This window comes from Miscanthus floridulus, unplaced genomic scaffold, assembly GCF_019320115.1.
Source record: "Miscanthus floridulus cultivar M001 unplaced genomic scaffold, ASM1932011v1 fs_46_1_2, whole genome shotgun sequence".
NCBI lineage: Eukaryota > Viridiplantae > Streptophyta > Magnoliopsida > Poales > Poaceae > Miscanthus > Miscanthus floridulus.
In genome coordinates this window covers 62,846-82,805 of record NW_027096794.1, presented here as the reverse complement: position 1 = coordinate 82,805, position 19,960 = coordinate 62,846, and the positions used below count along the sequence as shown (strand labels likewise).

The 19,960-nt window shown below is 41.1% G+C and overlaps 1 protein-coding gene across 1 annotated transcript; it reads right to left on the bottom strand.

Annotated features, from left to right (window-relative positions):
* Positions 1 to 368: 368 nt before the first annotated feature.
* On the bottom strand, positions 369 to 14,249 carry LOC136531878 (ABC transporter G family member 41-like). Its single transcript, XM_066524541.1, is given in 22 exon segments — positions 369 to 691; positions 1,017 to 1,271; positions 1,419 to 1,590; positions 1,687 to 1,920; positions 2,298 to 2,431; positions 2,962 to 3,045; positions 3,479 to 3,547; positions 3,549 to 3,770; positions 3,888 to 4,220; positions 4,402 to 4,475; positions 4,565 to 4,699; positions 4,863 to 5,016; positions 8,368 to 8,471; positions 8,575 to 8,735; positions 9,122 to 9,435; positions 10,088 to 10,369; positions 11,036 to 11,337; positions 12,749 to 12,839; positions 12,949 to 13,002; positions 13,188 to 13,264; positions 13,339 to 13,675; positions 13,769 to 14,249. Coding segments are annotated over 22 exon segments (3,990 nt in total). The 5' UTR covers positions 13,901 to 14,249; the 3' UTR covers positions 369 to 421.
* Positions 14,250 to 19,960: the final 5,711 nt, after the last annotated feature.

Sequence of the window (19,960 nt, the reverse complement as noted above, 5' to 3'; positions counted from 1 at the left end):
ACATATAGTGCACTTCAATTTGTTGTTTAGTATTGTAACTTAACATTTTGTCCTACTAAATGATGCTTAAAAACTACATTGAACACATTCGTCCATTATACCAAACGTTAAATATTATAGTTCACAAGCATTACTTGGAAACTAGTAAAGTCCATTCAGCTTTCTATGAAAAATAATAGTCCTGTCCAGCACAACAGCAGAAACAAACATATGTATATTTTGAGCGATTAAATAAGAGCAATACAGTTTGTATTTTAGGTGTTCCACATAATACATTCCATTCTAGATGCTTTGCATGTTACTCAACTACTTGTTCCAAACACAAGCTAATCATTAGCACTACAGCACATATCTAATGTGCACAAGACTGACCTTTATGATACACTATGCAAATAAACTTTGCTTTTGATTATTTACTGATTTATCTCCTTTGGAAGTTAAATTTTGAAATGCCGTAACCAAATAGAGTGGCAAAGAAGACGGGGAAGGCCACCAGAACTATAGCTGTTAGGGGTAGCAATTCACGTCGGAAACCAAAATAGTCTCTAAGAAATGCTGCAACAGATTTGGTCTCCCCGAATACCCCAATCTTCTTGTGGTCCTCATACCCAAACTGGGTGGTGAAGAATAAATTGAGTGTCCATGACATGGGAGACATGTAGTACAACCATAGCCACCATTTTGGTATTTGCTGCAACAAATGCACCAAAAAGCTAGTATAAATTACCCAGCATCAATGCAACCTTAGTAGTATCTATATGCATAATAAAATACTTTCCTTCAGTCTATTATTCATCTAAGATTAGTTTTGTTTCTTCACTAATGCATATATGTAGCTTTACTAAATCCTTGACTAAAGCTAACATGAAACCAAGAAGTGGAAAATTTACCACTCCTTTAATTCACTAGCATATTTCCCTTGGAAACAAGCTCAATGATACATTGAATGAAAAAATCACAAACATCGACAAACGAAATAGAGCAAACTACGCCATTAAGTGAGTGGAAGGACTTACTGGACCAGGCACAACGTAGCCAGACATGAGGCATTGCATGGTGTAGAATAGAGATGTTAATATGGACGCCACTTGGATGTTTGGGGTGAGTGACACCATCATCATTCCAAAATATAGGAAGTAGAGCAGTGTACAGAACATGGTATATATAAACCAGAAGAACTTTTCTGCTTCCCATGCATACCCTATCATTGGGTAAGCTATCAATGTGGACAACACTATTTGCACAAGAACATAAGGAATCTCCATAATGACCTACTTGGGAAAAACATAAAATAAAGTTAAAGTCTTCAAATATTAATTAATACTAACTCCATATCGAAACATTATTGCTACGAGCTCTAGAACTAACTAATTTATAAGCCTCCTTATGTAAGTAGTTTGCACCAAGTCTATATTTACCTGTGCAAAGGAATAAGCCCAAGGAGAGTACATTCCTGCAAACCTTTCTCTATAGACGACAGATCGCTCAATGGAGATGAATGGCATCACCAATTGACAGTTGTTGATGCCAGCAAATATAGCGGTGCCAAACATGCACCCCAATATATTGAATAGACCTTGCTCGTCATTTCTACCCCCAAAAAGTTTAATTAACAATAAATTAATTAAGAAAAATATAACTAAGAGATATGTGGTGTCATATTGGTCAAAATGATGGTTTACATACATACGATTTATGTTGCCTTGCTGCCAGTATAATGCCCCGAAGGCCATGGAGGCAAAAAATATGAACACAATCCGCACCAAGTTGTAGGAAGGGGTTCTCCAGTATGATAAACATTGCTTCCAAATGCAAGCTTTGAACTGCTCCCAAAAATTTTGTGGATACCATGTCAGGAAATGGAGGTTGCTTGTACCCACAGGTGGTATGCTCAAGCGTCTTACGATTTCTTCTTTATCCCTTCAATCCCAAAAGCTTATTATTAGCATAGATGTTATGCAAAATTTAATTCGTAACAAATAAGAGAGAATTCATGGCATATAAGTCGGTTGCTTCACCCTGTTCGATTGATCGTTTCTATGGCTTATAAGCCAGCTGATGCTGTTTTGTTGTGAGAGAAAAACACTGTATCATGGCTGATATGATCAAGCGAATAGGGTGTTCCTTCCTAATCAAATTGCTTTTATGATCTATGAAATTTATTTTCATAAGTATTGTGGATACACAATGCCTCTAAACTTGTTTTACATATTGTATTTTGTAATGATTGTATTAAAATGTTTGTTAGTGTCATACGCATGGTTTATAACTAATTTTGATGTTTTTTCAAAGCTTACTTGTACATTGACGAGTCCCTGTAAACTTGTGCGAAATCGACTCCTAGTTGAGCTTCCAAAGATGTTGTGGTAACTTCTAGCATCCATGTTGATGGGTTGTAGTTGTCCTTTATCTTGGGTACCCCAGGTATTGCCTAGAAAGAAATAGAGGGAATACTTTCACAAGTATGTTAGCCTATGGAACACACTCTACTCGAGGATAAAATATAGGTCATTGTTGTCTTCACTAAAACTAAATGCATTTTCACGATGAGTAAATTATACCAGGTGATTCTTGAACTTGGCGCATGCAATGCCACTAGATCAATCATGAAAAGTGAGAGAGTAGTTGTTGATCGAGTAGAAGGTTTTGGACCTCAGATCAACCACTTAAAAAGCTTAGGGGGTTTGAAACAACAACTTTCAAAGTTTAGGGATATAGCTAGTTTGTGTACTTTACTCTTTCATGAAATATAGCAAGTCTATTCCATGTGTTATGTACAATGGAAATCATGGGCACTCTAGAAGTCAAAAACACATCATGTTATAATTATTGAAAATATTCAAAACAAATGGAAACCATTGTGAAGTCTATCTTGCTTGCAATGTAAGATGACTTACATTGATTTAAGTCACAATATAAACTATATGTGTATACACAAAAATTGAACTTTCTTTTAGTTACCTGGAAATATTGGATGAGCATACACGAATGGTGTCCAAGCGGCCCAGCATAGATCAATTGTCCACCCCTCTTCATCAGCATCAGCTATGTATGAATTTTACATAATAATTAGCAATGTATGATATTATTTAAAAGAAACCATATCAATAAATTAGATGAAAGAACAATTTTTTCTTTGGAAATAATAGGGTTAATTGTACTCTCAACATCTCAAACAATTAGACCATCAGAAGGTTGAAGAAGGTTTTGTATTGAATGTAGTTTTTTGTCCGTTAGGTAGACGATTAATATATGGATAAGTTTTAGTTTCTAGTGACTGAATTGTTTGGCGTTACATCTGAGTTTGCATGAATTTTCAGCTAGCTCCTCTAGTGCTTCATACTACTCAGGTACGGTATAACTTGAACTTTATCTTGTTCTTGGAAAACAGAACTATAGAAGGTATTCTTCCTATTATTTTGAATTTACCTCCTTTTTATCGTTGACAAATTAGAGGATGCACAAATGGTATTATTACCTCATCAAATGCCTCAAATATTTCGATGCTTGGTTGGTGAATAGTGCACACAACTGTTCGACCTGTGTATTGCAACGTTCTTCACTGCACGCATGACAATAGCCGCTGCCCTTGCATCCAAGCCTGATGTTGGCTCATCCATGAATATGATTGAAGGGTTGGATACAAGCTCAACTGCAATTGTGAGACGCTTCCGTTGCTCTATAGATAGTCCATTTATCCTAGGTATTCCAACCAAAGCATCTCTTATTTTGTCCAACTCAACTATTTCAAGAACTTGATTGACAAATTCCTGCAAGGGGAAAGAATAGCAGTTACCTTGTAGTTATTTGTAATTTTGATGTACCTAAGGTACAACTATGAAGTAAAAGAACCATTTATTTATGCCATATCATCAATTATAACTCACATCTCGTGTTTTGGAGTCAATTTCTATTGGAAGACGCAACCAGGCTGAATATGCAACAGACTCACCCACTGTGATTTGTGAGGAGTGAATATCAGTTTGTTCACAGTAACCTGATATCCTAGCAAAAGTTTTTTGAACTTTAGGATAGCCTCCTACTCTTATATCTCCTTCAATAATACCACCAGTTTTCCTCCCAGCAAGAACATCAAGCAAGGTTGTTTTCCCTGCCCCAGTGACCCCCATGAGTGCTGAAAGGACTCCTGGTTGGAAGGCTCCTGTGATGTTGTGGAGTAGTTGAAGTTTTCTCTCCATGTAGCCTTGCTCCCTCATTTCCTACAACAATAAACATTTTTTATTGGTCAATAAATGTTCCTAATTACTTTCTGCTAGTAATTTTTTTCCTTTGTTTACTTCACTAGGAAGCACACGTGCCTGCCATGCCCATGTGATGGTCCATCAAGCATGGCTTTCTTTCACTAGCAACTATCTTGACTTTTTAGAGTATGATAATTACCGCAGGTGTGTCGACATAGTAGTTCACATCCTGAAATGATATTGTAAGGGGCACAAAAGGTAACACCACCCTTCCTGCAATGTAATCGATTATCGAAAGTGAGTTCCATTTCACTAACACTCTGAAACTATAATTGGTTCCACACTGTAGAATTGAGGCTAACCAGTCCTGCTAGGAGTAGAAGAATTTTCTTGTGTCTTATCTATCCCATCTTTAGTGTCCATAAATGTACACTGGTCTCTTCTATTAAATTTGGTAATCTTATCACGAGAAATAATAGCCCTAGAAGTTCCTGGAGCTGAGAATGAGGTACATGGGAGGTTAGAACAATTATGCATTGTATGTTTGAACTATTCAGCATAAGCTTTCATCAACTTTAAAATTCAAATCAAAATATATTTGAGAATTAAAAGTAGTCCAAATTTTGAATTCAAAGAAAATTTAAATAATAGTGCACTTACACTTTTTAATAGTCAAGCCAGCAGCAAAACCTATACTAAATAACAAAATAAACCCAATCAATGCTCCAATTGAAATCCAATAGAAGTAGCTAGAGAAGTTCAACCCTCTGTCCATTAATATCCTCCTTCCAAGTGTCACACCAGATATTGTGAACTATCAACATAGGAAAAAAGTTTAGTACTATCTCAGTGATGAAAAATTGCATATTACATTTTTTGTTATATATTTTGCATTGTGACAACAGGAATCCATTAAAAGGCAAAATAAATTTGATTTACAACTTTACAAATATAACTTAAAAATTAGGCCTTTAGTTCTTCGACATACACAACTTGTGTTGTCATGGACCTAGAGTTTGGCGCGCATCTGTAGACTGAATTGAGATAGGCAATGATCTCTATAATTGGTTCGGATTCTATAAGCTAACCCTAGGATATCCTTGCCTATATAAACAAATTATGTGTGTATACCTTACTCCATGGTTTCAGGCTAGTTTATCCTCAATCACACACCTTCGCCTAAACCCTAGCTATTGCCACCATCTCCATGGCCGGCAACCCTCCTTCCACCACGTCTCCAATCTCCCCTAGTGCCACTGCAGTTGCTCTCAATAATAATAATAATGTTACTGAAGAGGCAACACTCGAGCAAGAATGCATGGCTATAGAGGAAACTCACCAATTTGACCTGATTGTGATGCCTAGGAGGAGTGCTCGAAAGCTATCAGCAACGCTGCTCTTGCTCGCGCTAAAGCTGCTAGACAGAGGCAAACGCACTACCCAGGAACACAAATTGTTGATGCCTGCATGTGTGCCACCCTTGAGCACGTGGCTTGTGAGCGCGCTGGCACAATTGGTCTACCCTATGATGACAAAGAAGCCAAGTCATTATGTTCCCATCAGGACACTATGCTACTTCACAAAGCAACGACGATTGTCAATTATCATGCTCTAGCTATTATTACCCTAAACGTGTGTTCAGGACCCTTGTTCTTCATATCTTCGAATCTAGCAACTAGAAACTACACCATGTGGTGTGGCCACTTCTTCATCATGCTCATGAAATTCTCCCTCTAGAGCCACATTCTCAATGACCATCCCTACTTGACCGTCCTGGATCGAGTCTGCATGGATTGTATTAACTAGTAGTGGATCTATGCCACTATCTCTAGGGACTTCTTCAAGACAGTGATGGGCATAACCACACCATACACATGTTTTCTAGCTTGCCCTTGTGTCAAATATATGGGCTAGGGGACCCGCACCACCCGTATATATGACCATCGCCAAGCTGTTGGCCCAGCAGTCGCTAAGGAGTCCCGCAAGGGTTGACACGATCGACCAACGTGGAGATCAAGGCAAGCCAAGGCAGGCGTATCTAGACGATAGCTAGGATCAATCTGTTGCATATTCCGTGTAAGAAACTAGGAATCCAATCTATTAGCCAGATCACCCTCTCTGTAACCCTACCCCCTCTACCTATATAAAGGAGGGTAGGGACCTCGGGCTCGGGATCTTCTCCCATCATTCCAATTTACTACATAGCTAGGAGCAACAACCCCTGTAATTGAGTATACAAACACAAGAGCAGTCTCACCACTAGAGTAGGGTTTAGCGCACCAGTATAAATCCTTGTGTCTCATGTGCTACCATCTAAATCCGTCTATGCGATCTTGTTTCTAGGCATTGCCGGAGCTAACTAATCTGACACCTTGAACATTAATTCATTGGTAATCAAGTCTCTCTCTCTCTCTCTCCCTATCCATCAATCTATAAACCATGGACCGAGTCCATTTAGATGTGTCCTAGTCCTTGGCCATCCCTTGCTCATATCCCTTCACCCCATGCAACTAGTCCACATCACTACATCTATAGCAAGCGTTTCTGGTTAGTGCTCCTGAACATTGCATGCCACCCCTCCAGTGTTCCACAACCCCATAGCTGGTGTCTCTTCATGAGACCAACATTCCCTTGCATCCAACTTCAACACCATGGCACTGACGTTGGCCTAGCAAAACAAGTGTTACTTTGATTAAAATGCCACCTCCCACATGGCCTTTGACGTTTGTATCCTTCCATGCTCTTCTTTTCTATGGTAGTGTCATTTTTCTTCATCTAATGTTGCCAACAATGGGTCGTCTTTGCTTCCCGTCACTTCTACTACCAACCGACTTGTTTTGTTCTTTCCTATAAATAATGTTCTTCCCTAAGGATTAAGAATCTTATAAATGTTTGCCAATTTACCACTAACAGCAATCATTCTACTAAATTTATTGAAGCCCACTGGTTGCTCAATGAAAGATCTTCAAATGCAAAAACTAGTCATTAGGTGCCAATATCAACAGACCATTATACCCCTAGTGTTCATCGGCCTTTGTGTCTTCACTGTGCGCCCAACCCACCAACACATCCACCTCGCTCTGGCACCGTCGTCTTAGTCATCCAAGCCATGAGGAGCTATATATATACTTGGGTGGCTTCTATTGGCTATTTGAAGGTTGTTGGAGACAAGAGAAGCTATAGATACACTCCAACCCCATATGGGAGCTTTGTGTTAATATCCAAAGCTTATAATCTTGCTTAGAGCTTGATTAGCGAGTCCTTAGGCTTTATCTTGAGACGACCTAGAGTAAGTTGGGCTTTGTGCCCTTGTAATCTTGGTGCGCTGGGACACTTGAAGTCTTTGTAACTCTATAGTGATGTTGACCCTTTGAGTTTGGTACACTTGCCCACCTCGAGCTATATTGTGTTTCTTGATGGCATGCAACCTTATCTCTTGGTGATCCAAATATCAAGGTAATATGTCTTGCTCTAGTGTCGAGGTAGAATATCATGCTTTGGCCACTCCAATCACCAAATCTACTTGGCTACACATCAGCTACTCCTTGATCTCTGCTCTCCTCTTTGTTGAGCTAAGTTGGTAATTGGTATACTATGACAACATCAGCATTGTCTACATGTCCTCCAACCCCATTCAATGTTAGCACAACAAGACTATGGAGTTTGATCTTCATTTTGTTCATGAGAGAGTTGCTCTTTGTCTGCTTGTTCATGTATTCCACGCGTTCCTACTTTATCGTAACACCCTGATATTTTTACTAAAGGGATGCCTTCTCCACAGCACCCTGATATCTTCACTAAAGCCATGGACTTAGAGTCGAGCATACATCGCTTGTGCTATCGTGGACCTAGCTAGAGTCCCATGCACACCTTTGGGAAGTGTAGACTTATTTGAGATAGGCAAGGATCTTTGTGGTTGGTTCTAATTCTTTAAGCCAGCCCTAGAATATCCTTGCATACATAAACATGCACCATGTACTCTGATAATCAATCTACTAATTCCATGTGTATACCTCGCTTGCAAGTTCTGCTAACAAGGTAGTAAACTGAAGTAAAAAACACAAATATTGTATAAGAAAATATGGCATGCTTCCAAGGAACAAGGGGAATGATTTTCTTATGGAGTGCACAATTGGTGGTACAAATTCTTTATGTCAAAGTTTACCTTTATCCATCTTGGTGCTAAGAACTCGTTTTCAGTTAAACCTATCTCAGCGTACGATAATGGTGAAAGCCAAAATCCCCATTTCAGCCAATTAGGCATGGATGCTGTAGCAATTTGACACAAAATGTGTTAGCAGTTTGTGTTCAATAGTTGTAGGCCAATATCTTGCTTGAAGTACAAATTCATGAAAACATGGGAATGTCTTACAATGAGGAATGAGGAAACCCCCAAATAGAAGGATGAGTAGAAGTGCCACTGTACCACCCACTACACCAGTCACCATTGTTTGGCAGTAAGAGGCGACACATCTAAACATCGACAATGCTCCAGTGTGGATTAGGAAGAGGATAAGAAGGTGATGTAAGAATCTACGGACACAAATGGAGTGTGTCAGAACATACAGATCTATAAATGAATCTCTTAATTTTTTTAGCAAACTTAGTAACTGAATCTTAGAAACCTAGAGCTAAATAAGGCCTAAAGAACTTATATATAATTGACCTCAACAGGGGTCACTGAAAAGTTAGTTAAAGAATCTACCCAATGCTTCTTTTGGCTAGACTAGGGGAAATGCGCATAAATATGTACACACATGAGATGCATGATAGTCACAAAAAAACATGAGATGCATGATTTTACCTCTTTATTAGAGAAGCTTATGCAGATAAAATGTTGACACACAAGCATTATTACCAAAGTTGATAACAGAAAAATTATGTGATTAAATTAGTCATAACAAAATTGTAATTCCTACCTGGATGCCTCGGGAGTATAGCCAATGAGGAAGTAAGATAGTGATGTCCAAGCTATTGACTCAACTAAAGAGATTGGAACCTTTAGGATAAAAGCCGGTACTGCATAAGCCCATGCAGGATAGAAGTAGTAGTCTCTTTGTTTGTAGAAGACTGGAAGTCTGCTAACTACCATAGAAAGCTCAGGGAATCCATTCACCATCAGCAGGATCAGTGCAAAGAATAGTGAACCCATGTAATAGTTAGCAAGAACTCTATCAACACCCATATGTGTGTTCAAAAATACCGTCCCAGTAATAGCAGCAAGTAGTGCAATCTGCGGTAATAGTGAACTATTAATTGCTAGTGGGCGCACTAAGAAAATGTAAAATCATACCTTAGTTCATGTCAACTGTAAGACATACTTTACACCATAAAAGTGTAGTTAAGTAGTTCATATAAGCACATGTAATGAAAATTCTTAACTATCAAATTGAGTAGGAAGTGTGTGTGTGTGTGTGTGTGTGTGTGTGTGTGTGTGTGTGTGTGTGTGTGTGTGTGTGTGTGTGTGTGTGTGTGTGTGTGTGTGTGTGTGTGTGTGTGTGTGTGTGTGTGTGTGTGTGTGTGTGTGTGTGTGTGTGTGTGTGTGTGTGTGTGTGTGTGTGTGTGTGTGTGTGTGTGTGTGTGTGTGTGTGTGTGTGTGTGTGTGTGTGTGTGTGTGTGTGTGTGTGTGTGTGTGTGTGTGTGTGTGTGTGTGTGTGTGTGTGTGTGTGTGTGTACATCCCATACATTTCTCCCTATAGCCAAAGCTACGAATAATATGTGTAATTTTCTTATGATCATCAATATTTAGTTCCATGTGAATCATGTGGAACTACAAAATTAGGTGATTAGTCTTTATATTTGTTTAATAATACTAAATCTGTATGTTCAACAATTTGTATTTATCGACAATGTTTTCTACAAAATATCATTTCTATGTGGCTTACCTGAACAATTTTTGCTATGTAGATGAAGGCATTTCGTTTCATGAGGAGACGCTCCCTTGCGAAACATGCTTTGAGGAGTTCCCACTTGGATAACGAGTAGATACTACAGGACAAGGCATTTTTATGCCCTTTTGATTTGTCATAAGGCTTTGAAATCTCCCCAGCAAGGTTCTGGCCAATTTGAGACACTTTGAACTTGTCACAGAACTGGTCAATGGTAACAAAATTGTATGATTCTCCACCGCGGCTCCAATATTGTTGTTGATCCTTTTCCGATAAGACCTATATATAAGTATGGAAGAATAAGAATTCCTAGCTTCTAACGAAGTTAATCTGTTACCCTAATATATAGTTTAATCTATACTTGATTATTGCTTCATATGTACATTTTTTACAATTTTTCATGACAGTTCACAAACTATAGATATTACTCCTTTGTACGTTACACAAACAGTGAAACTTGAGACATATGCCCACATAAATAGTAGTTATTAAGAACACTGTGTCAACCTAAATGTCTAGTTTAGCTATTCTGCATATTGCAAAAAATGAAAGTAGATAAAGTTTGGCATGCAAGGTTGACCTTTTGCATTACTGCATAAACAGGATGATTCTGTTAGAGTTTGCAAAAGCTATAGATATTCGGATTGTTTCCTCAATGAAGACTGTCAGTATATGGCCAATCTTGTAAACCAATAATGATAGAGGACGGGATTCTGGTGTTGAAGGTCAATGGTCAAGACACAACTCTCCCTTGTAGGATGTAGAGAGACAAAGATACATAGTTCCATATACTCTCGTTTGTTCTAGTGGGAGACATATTTTTTGTTAAATGCATTATGCCATGCCCCCAACAAGTGTTATGAACAAGCAATGCTATAGGAAATGTAATAGAAACTGCTAATTATGATGCTACTTGTTTTTACATAACCAATTTTGTATATTTACCTCTTGGAGAAAGTCAGCAAAGCCTTTCCTATCAGGGCACTTGAATCCACATGATTCAAAGAAACTCATAATGCAACTCTTAGATCCATGGTATACAATTTTTCCTTCAGCCATCAAGATAATATCATCAAAAAGCTCATACGTCTCTGGTGCTGGTTGAAGAAGTGAGACTAGTATGGTAGACTCTGAGATATGAGCCAACTGTTGGAGGCAAGAAATAATTTGAAATGTTGTGGAGCTATCCAACCCAGTTGATATTTCATCCATGAAGAGTGCTTTTGAGGGTCCTACTATCATTTCTCCTGTAAGACAGAATCTTCAGTAATGGAACAAGCATCCTCAATTGAGTCAACTAAATTTAGTTACTGACGTCGGAGCATCTCCAACAGATTACTTATCCTCCATCCCCTAAAACTGAATATAGGTTCTCTCTCATTATTAGTAATGTAGTTTTTTCTTTCCCACATCCAACAGACTACCAAAACCCGGTACCCTATATCTGCCCTGACATCTGAGACCCACGTGTCATTTATGTGTCTACTTCCAAAATCATCGTTTCCTCTCCCTTCCTTGCTCCCGAGGCCCGACGCCATTCCACTGCCCTCTAGTCTCTACCACCTCTCTTGGTTCCCCAGCTCCAGTGGCGCCGAGAATGCCAGGCACGACAACGACTGCACCGGTTGCTTCGTCTCGTGCCTTTGTTGCGAAGCAAAAGCTGCTCCTGCTCCTCGAGGTTGTCATCACGCGCTTCGAGCTCCCCCATATAACTGGATCCGCCAGCTTCGAACTCCCCTATGACTAGATATGCAAGGGAGCAGGTTGGTCGCCGGCATGGGGAAGCGGGTTTGTCACTAAGCCCCGAGCGTGGGGAAGCAGCTAGGTTGGTTGCTGGTGTCGCGCTCCGTCATGCACGGATCCACCACCCGCCCCGTGATTGAGTCTGTAGGCAACATTGGCTACCGCCGGTGCATGATTCATGTTTGTGGCGCTCGATTGACGGGCAATGGTGAATGACTCATGTGTAGTTGTCCTCCATGGCAAAACAATGGCACCGGCTTGTCGGAAAAGTCCACGTGGCAAGAACAACGATCGATGGCTGTGGTTTTTGGTAGTTACTTAAGTGTTTTTGATATTGGGGAGAGGATAAGTAATCTAGTAGTTTTTTAGTATTGGGATGAGATAAGTAATCTATTGGAAATGCTCTCAGGATTATATAATAATATAGATAATGTTGAAATGTGATTTTGGCAAACCGACATGTTAACTTGGTACACAAGTAATAAGTCCACCAAAACAGTGTCTACTCTATGAACCACAATGAATAAGAGGGAACTTGCCACAAACGTGATATGCACATACATCAAACCTAGAACCGATATATTAGATACTGGAGGGTCTCAAAAGCACGATATCCATGTCCAGGAGGCTGGTGCTTCTCAGCATCATATGTTATTCACCAAAAAGGGCATCAAAGTCCCCTGCCCCCCCACGCGGGCATTAAATCCTACGTTTTTCATGTGAAATTGAACTAATTCTTATAAAATTTAGATATACAATTCCTGTGAACCTCCTACGTTTCTAGAGGGCGCTTAAAACTTCTATGTCCTGTTTGCAATGCATATATGGGGGATCCCTCGAACTCAAGAAGAAGAAATTCAATCCCTACATAATTGTAGTTGGGACGCCCTCAAATAATTTGAGTCGTGGAATCACCTGTGGTAAGTCTCTTCTTCTCACCGCCTGAAACACCTCTTCTCATTGCATCTCCCACCATTATGTCAGCACATATGTCAAGTCCCATAATCTGTCAATCGAGGAAGAGCTTATTCGTATATACGGTGGGCCACCAACACCAAGAGCATGCATATGTGTCCTCAGGCGACAATTGTACTGTAGTACGTCTATAGTAGTACCTTCATAATGTAGTCTGTTTGCATGCTCCTTTCTAAACCTTCCACAGATATCGCCTATGAAATTAAGATACAATAATGCCCGTTAGAATTGGAGTAGAATATGTGCACATGCATGCATAATTTGCTTGTTATAGTTAGACAATGAAAAAAGTTAAGTAAACTATATAAAAATGATGTGGGCACTTGCATTGGAAAAACATGCATGATATATAATTGATAAACTACTAGTGGTGGTTTACCTTCATGTAAGTGTCGACGTCAGGGTCAGGGGTAATGCCGGCCTCCTTCTCCCTTCTAATCACCTCCTTCATGATCTCTGAGAAAATAAGATACAATGGTAGTGAGAGTGAGTGGTGCTCACCAGTTAATAATTTGATCTGGAGACATTACCTGCTCTGTTGCCAACGCCCTGGAATCTTGCAGAGAAGTCGATGGTCTCTCTGACAGTCATCTCAGGGACATGAAGGTCGTATTGGTCGATGTAAGCCGCCGTCTTCTCCGGAACGAAGCCACTCAGCTCCACGCCATTGTACTCTATCTCTCCTGTCACCTTGAGACTGGTGGCGTTGAGCTTCCCTGCGAGCGCCTTGAGGAGTGTGGACTTGCCGCAGCCAGGGGGTCCCAGGAGGAGCGTCAGCCTGGACGGCTTGACGACGCCGCTGACGCCGTGGAGGATGCGCACCCTGGCCTCTTGCTGGCGGTTGAGGCCCAGCATGGTGCTCACCACCTGATGGAATCAATGGACGACGTAATGGACGCCGCAGAAGAGAGAGAAAGGAGAGAGCTGGGCCGGCCGGGCGCCGATGGAAAGAACACGTACAGAGAGGCTGGAGACGACGGCGTTCCAGAGGGTGGGGAGCGGCTTCCCGTGCACCACCTGGCACTCGGCCTCGACTTGGACGTCGCGCCAGCGCACCTCCACCGTGGGCGGGCGGACGCCGACGCGGTCCATCCTCTGCCGCTGCTTGTGGAGCAGGCGGAGGTTGTCCCGGTGGATATTGGCGATGAGGGTGTCCACCACCGTGCGCCGCTCCGCCGCACCCAGCGTGCGCACGTCCACCACCTGCCATGGCGCAGGAGCAGCCTGCAGCTGGTCCTGGTCCTTGTCCGCCGCTGCATGGAGCTGCTGCAGCGAGGTGTGGAGCCTGTCCAGGGTGGGCAGCCTCTCGACGGCCGCCCATCTCAGCTCAACCTCGTCGTCCTTCTCCTGCTCGTTGAGGGAGAAGGAGAGGGAGCGGGACAGGCTCTCCCTGAAGCTGGCCGCCGCAGCCCGCCACGACGACGGCGGCGGTAACGGTACCTGCAGCTGCTGCCTCAATTAAGATTCAAAGTGTGGCACTGCCGCATGCCTAGCCCGGCACTGCCGCACTCCCCAAAACAGTGGGAGTTAGCTATAATCTATATGACTCTCTCTGTATAAGATATGGACACATATCACGTATATACCATGACCAGAAACAAATAATCAATACAGACCTTGATCATGATACATAAGTTGCCTTTTATAAATCATTTTCATGCACAATATGAAAATTTTCAACTCTTTTGCCTAGATACTAGTTTATCAAATAGAGGCATGCTAAAATTCAAACCATGTTATGAGAATCAAGTATATTTAGCTCACTACGCAAAGCACAAAACCTTGACTCATCGAGGGACTTTGTGAAGATATCGGCTAGTTGCTTTTCGGTGCTCACATGGCGAATTTTGATATCTCCTTTGGTTTTATGGTCTCTCAAGAAATGATGACGGATGTTTATGTGCTTGGTTCTAGAGTGGCTTACGGGATTGTTTGCAAGCTTAATGACACTCTCATTGTCACATAATAATGGGATTTTGGTAAAATGACATCCAAAATCATGAAGAGTTTGCCTCATCCAAAGTAGTTGGGCACAACAGGCACTGGCCGCAACGTACTTGGCCTTGGCAGTGGAAAGGGCTACACAATTTTGCTTTTGAGAACTCCAAGACACTAGGGATCGTCCAAGGAAGTGACATGTCCTTGAAGTGCTTTTTTGATCTACTTTGCAACCGGCGTAATCGGAATCCGAATACCCAAGTAGATCAAACTTAGAGCCCTTAGGATACCACAAACCAAGGTTAGGAGTGTGTACTAAATATCTCAAGATTCTCTTAACAACCACTAAGTGACACTCTTTCAGGTTAGCTTGAAATCTAGCACACATGCACACACTAAGCATAATATCGAGCCTAGATGCACACAAATAAAGTAGAGAGACGATCATGGAACGATATACCTTGGTATCCACGGCTTTCCCTTCAATGTTGAGATCAAGATGTCCATTGGTTGGCATGGGAGTTTTGATAGGCTTGGCATTCACCATGTCAAACTTCTTGAGCATATCATGGGTGTACTTCGTTTGACTAATAAAAGTTCCATCCTTCACCTACTTGATTTGAAATCCGAGGAAGAACTTCAACTCACCCATCATGGACATCTCAAATCTCTTTGACATGATCCTACTAAATTCCTCACAAAAAGTATGATTAGTACTACCAAATATTATGTCATTAACATATATTTGGCACACAAATATATCTTTACCAACTTTGTGAGTGAAAAGGGTAGGGTCAGCTTTGCCTATTTCAAAGCCTTGTTTAAGCAAGAATTCCTTAAGGCATTCATACTATCCTCTTGGTGCTTGCTTAAGCCCATAGAGCGCCTTTTGGAGTTTGTAGACGTGGTTGGGGAACTTATGATCTTCAAAGCCCGGTGGTTGCTCAACATAGACAAGTTCTTAAATAGGGCCATTGAGAAATGCACTCTTCATATCCATTTGATATAGCTTGAAGTTGTGATGAGTGGCATAGGCTAGAAGCATTCAAATTGCTTCAAGTCTTGCCACCGGTGCATATGTTTCTTCAAAGTCCAAGCCCTCTACTCGAGTGAGACCTTGAGCAACCAACCTTGCCTTGTTCCTTGTCACCACTCCATTCTCATCTTGCTTGTTGCGGAAGACCCACTTGGTACCAATGACATTGGTATTGGGTCGTTCCACCAAAGTCCACACTTGGTTTCTTTCGAAGTTATTGAGCTCTTCTTGCATGGCCATCACCCAATCTAGGTCTCCAAGTGCTTGTTCTACCTTAAGAGGCTCCAAAGAGGAAACAAACGAGTAATATTGACAAAAGTTTGCTAAATGTGAATGAGTTGTTACCCCTTTTCGAAGACTCCCAAGGATGTTATCAATGGGATGATCCTGTTGTATTGTTTGCCTTAGCCTTGGATGCTTAATGGCCTCTTCTTCATCTTCATCATCATCTTGCTCAAATATGAGTTGTAGGTTTTGTCCATGAGCTGGAGTCAAATCAGCTGCTCTAGACTGTGTAGGTGCGGCACTGCCGCCCTCAAGTGTGGCACTGCCGTGCTCTGGTGTTGCAGCAGGTGTTTGCTGCAGTGTAGCATCAGGTACGTCAGTGGAAATTGGTGCAGCAGCAACTTGAGGAACCACCACTTCAGTGACTTCATTTTCTTGTGGTCTAATATCACCAATAGCCAATTGCCTGATTGCTTCACATGGTGGATCCTCCTTTCCTACAATACTTGAATCAACTTGCTCCACTTGAGAGCCGTTAGATTCATCAAATGTCACATCTACTGCAACCTCAACTCTCCTGGTGGTTTTGTTGAAGACATGGTAGGCATGCTCATTTGATCCATAACCAAGAAGAAAACCTTCATCAACTTTAGGTGCAAACTTAGAGATTTTGGGTTTCTTGTTAAGTATGAAACACTTGCACCCAAACACTCTAAAGTAAGACACCTTAGGCTTGTTACCAGTTAGAAGCTCATATGAAGTTTTCTTCAACTTCTTGTGTAGGTAGAGGCGGTTGATGGCATAGCAAGCGGTGTTGACGGCGTCACACCAAAAGATGTTCGGCGTCTTGTACTCAGCTAGCATTGTCCTTGCCATGTCAATGAGTGTACGGTTCTTCCTCTCTACTACACCATTTTGTTGAGGTGTGTATGGAGTTGAAAACTCATGCTTGATGCCCTCTTTATCAAGAAACTCCTCAACTAGAGTATTCTTGAATTCGGTCCCATTGTTGCTTCTCACTTTCTTGATGGGAAGACCAAACTCCTTTTGAGCTCTTCTAACAAATAACTTCACCTTCTCTTGAACTTGGCACTTGTCATGCAAAAAAAATTCCCAAGTGAAACGAGAATAGTCATCAACAATAACAAGACCATATTTGTTACCCCGATACTTATGTAGGCGACCGGTACAAAGAGATCCATATGTATTAGCTCCAATGGTTGCTTGGTGGTCATGATGCTCTTTGGTGGGCGAGGTGCTCCAACTTGCTTTCTAGCTTGACAAGCGTTACAAATCCTATCAATCTCAAAGTGAACATTTGTTAGTCCAAGAATGTGTTCATCTTTTAGAAGTTTGGCCAAGTTCATCATCCCAACATGGGCTAGTCGGCGATGCCAAAGCCAACCTATGCTAGATTTTGCCACTAAACAAGTCTCAAGCTTAGCTTTACTTTGTTGAAATCAACTAAGTAAAGCTTGTTCTTTAATTGACCTATAAAGACAATAGAGGAATCCTCCCTTCTAAAGACTTCCACACTCTTATCCGAAAAGAGACAATTGTAGCCCATCTCACACAATTGAGAAACGAACAACAAATTGTAACTCAACGAATCAACATGTAATACATTTGTAATTGAATGCTCAAGGGTTATAGCAACTTTACCGAGACCAATCACATCCCCCTTTGAATTGTCTCCAAAGACAATATTTTTAGTTGAGTGCGTCATCGGGAATATGATGAGAACATACTCCTTTCTCCGGTCATATGATTTGTGCATCCACTATCAAGCACCCAACTTGATCCACTGGAGGAGTATGCCTACCAAACAAGTTTAGTTGCTAGATTTAGGTCCCCAATTTGACTTGGGGCCTTGCATGTTAGATACAAGAATCTTAGGAACCCAAATAGAAGTATTTCTATATATGTTGGTTTCCTTTCCAACATATTTAGCAACCAATTTTCCATTGCTGTTGTTCCTCAAAACAAAGCATGATGTCAAGCTTTGTCGAGGTGCATAAGTCTTTGGTTGATAGGCATACTTATTCTTGGTGGCCCACACTGGTTCCTTAGGCTTCTAGAAAACCTGTTTCTCCTGGTACACTTTCTTCTTGGGCTTAATTTGATTAGGAACATAATTGGTAGCCTTCCCATTTTTGCGGGGCGCGGCATTGTGGCACTGCCACTGGGTGGCACTGCTGCTCAGGGATGCTGCACTGTCGTGGTATGTGCAGGCCGATCTGTATGAATTTTGTCCTTCCTCTCAAACTGCACACACTCATAGCCATTCACTATCCTTCTTCCATTTGTCTTGGCTCCTTTTGTGTGTCCAAGCCCATGCTTGATTGACGGATGCCTTCATTGCTTGAATTATGGCCCTTTTGATTCATCAACCTTCTTGACATTGGATTGGGTCACACTTATCCACCATTTTTCCAATGACTTCATTGAGCCTAGCAATCTCCTTTCTCATAGCTTCCATGTTTGCAAGGTTAGTGGAATAGACATTCAAATCAAGATTAAAACATTTTCCACAACCTTGACTAGTGGAGGGAGTAGAGGTTTCCTTTGCCTTAGTGAGATGTGAGTTGCTATCCCAAAGAATGCTATATTGCATCTCAAGTTCTTTGTGCTTTTCATCTAAGTCACAATACTTTTTCTTGAGAGCTTTATTTGCTTTGTTTGTGATAGCATGGTCATCTTGCTCTTTGGCCAAAGCCTTGCGCAAGGATTCCATCTCACTTCTCTCTAATATAAGAGCTTCTTTGCTAGCAATGTAGAGATCCTCTTGTTGGATAAGAGTCTCTTCTCTAGATTCTAGCTCGGCTTGGACACTCTCTAGATCCTCCATTAGCTTAGTGATGAATAATTTGGTCTTTCCATCCAAATTTTTAGTTATCATGTTTATTTCTTCATCACTAGATTTATCATCACTAGAGCTATCACTAATATCACTACTAGAGATATCACTAGGAGGTGGAGGAGATTTGGCCTTCGATTTGGATTTTACCTTCTCACCCTTTGCCATGAGACAAATGTGAGGGGAGTAGTAGTCATCATTGGACATGTCATTGAAGAGCCTTGGTATAGGGGACGACTTGTGAATAGCAATAGTTGCAACCTTCTCATCCTCTTCACTTGTGCTTTCCTTAGTTGAGTCCCATTCATGCCCAATGTGAGCCTCTCCCATGTACTTCTTGCTCTTTCTATGGTCGGCCTTCTCCTCTTTCTTGTCCTTCTTGTATTTGTTGTCCTTGATCTCATATGGACACTTGGCAATGAAGTGATTGGTGCTTCCACAATTGTAGCATGTCCTCTTTTTCTTGTTTGGGAAGCTCCTCTTCACTACCTTGTAGCCTTGCTTGTTTAGCCCCCTGTGATACCTCTTTATAAAGAGAGCAACATCATCAACTTTCTCATATTGATCATCATCATTTTCACTTTCACTTGAAGATGATGTGGTCTCTACTCTTTCTTGAACTTGCTTGCTTGCTTTGGGCTTGCTAGTTGAAGCTTGTTGGTTGATCTTGGACTTGCTTGTAGAGCCTTGCTTGCTTGATTTGTTGGCCTTGAGAGCTACATCTTTGATCTTGATGCCCTCTAACTTTGCTTCCAATTCTCCAAGTTTCTTCCTCTCATTTGCTTCTTCTCTTTGCATGTCAAAGGTCAAGATCCTCCCAAGTACATCATTTGGTGTGAAGTACTCAAACTTCTTCTTGTCTCTAATTAGAGTGACTATGATCTCATTTCTAGGTGAATAAGCTTCCAACATAATCTTGACAACTTTATGATCATCTAGCTCATCACAACCATAGCCTCTAATCTTGCCCACCATTATCATCAACCTATCAAACATCTCTTGTGGCCCTTCTCCATCCAAGATAACATATCGGTTGAGCTTGGACATCAACAAATCAATTCTTGCCTTTCTCACTTTGTCAACCCCTTCATGTGCA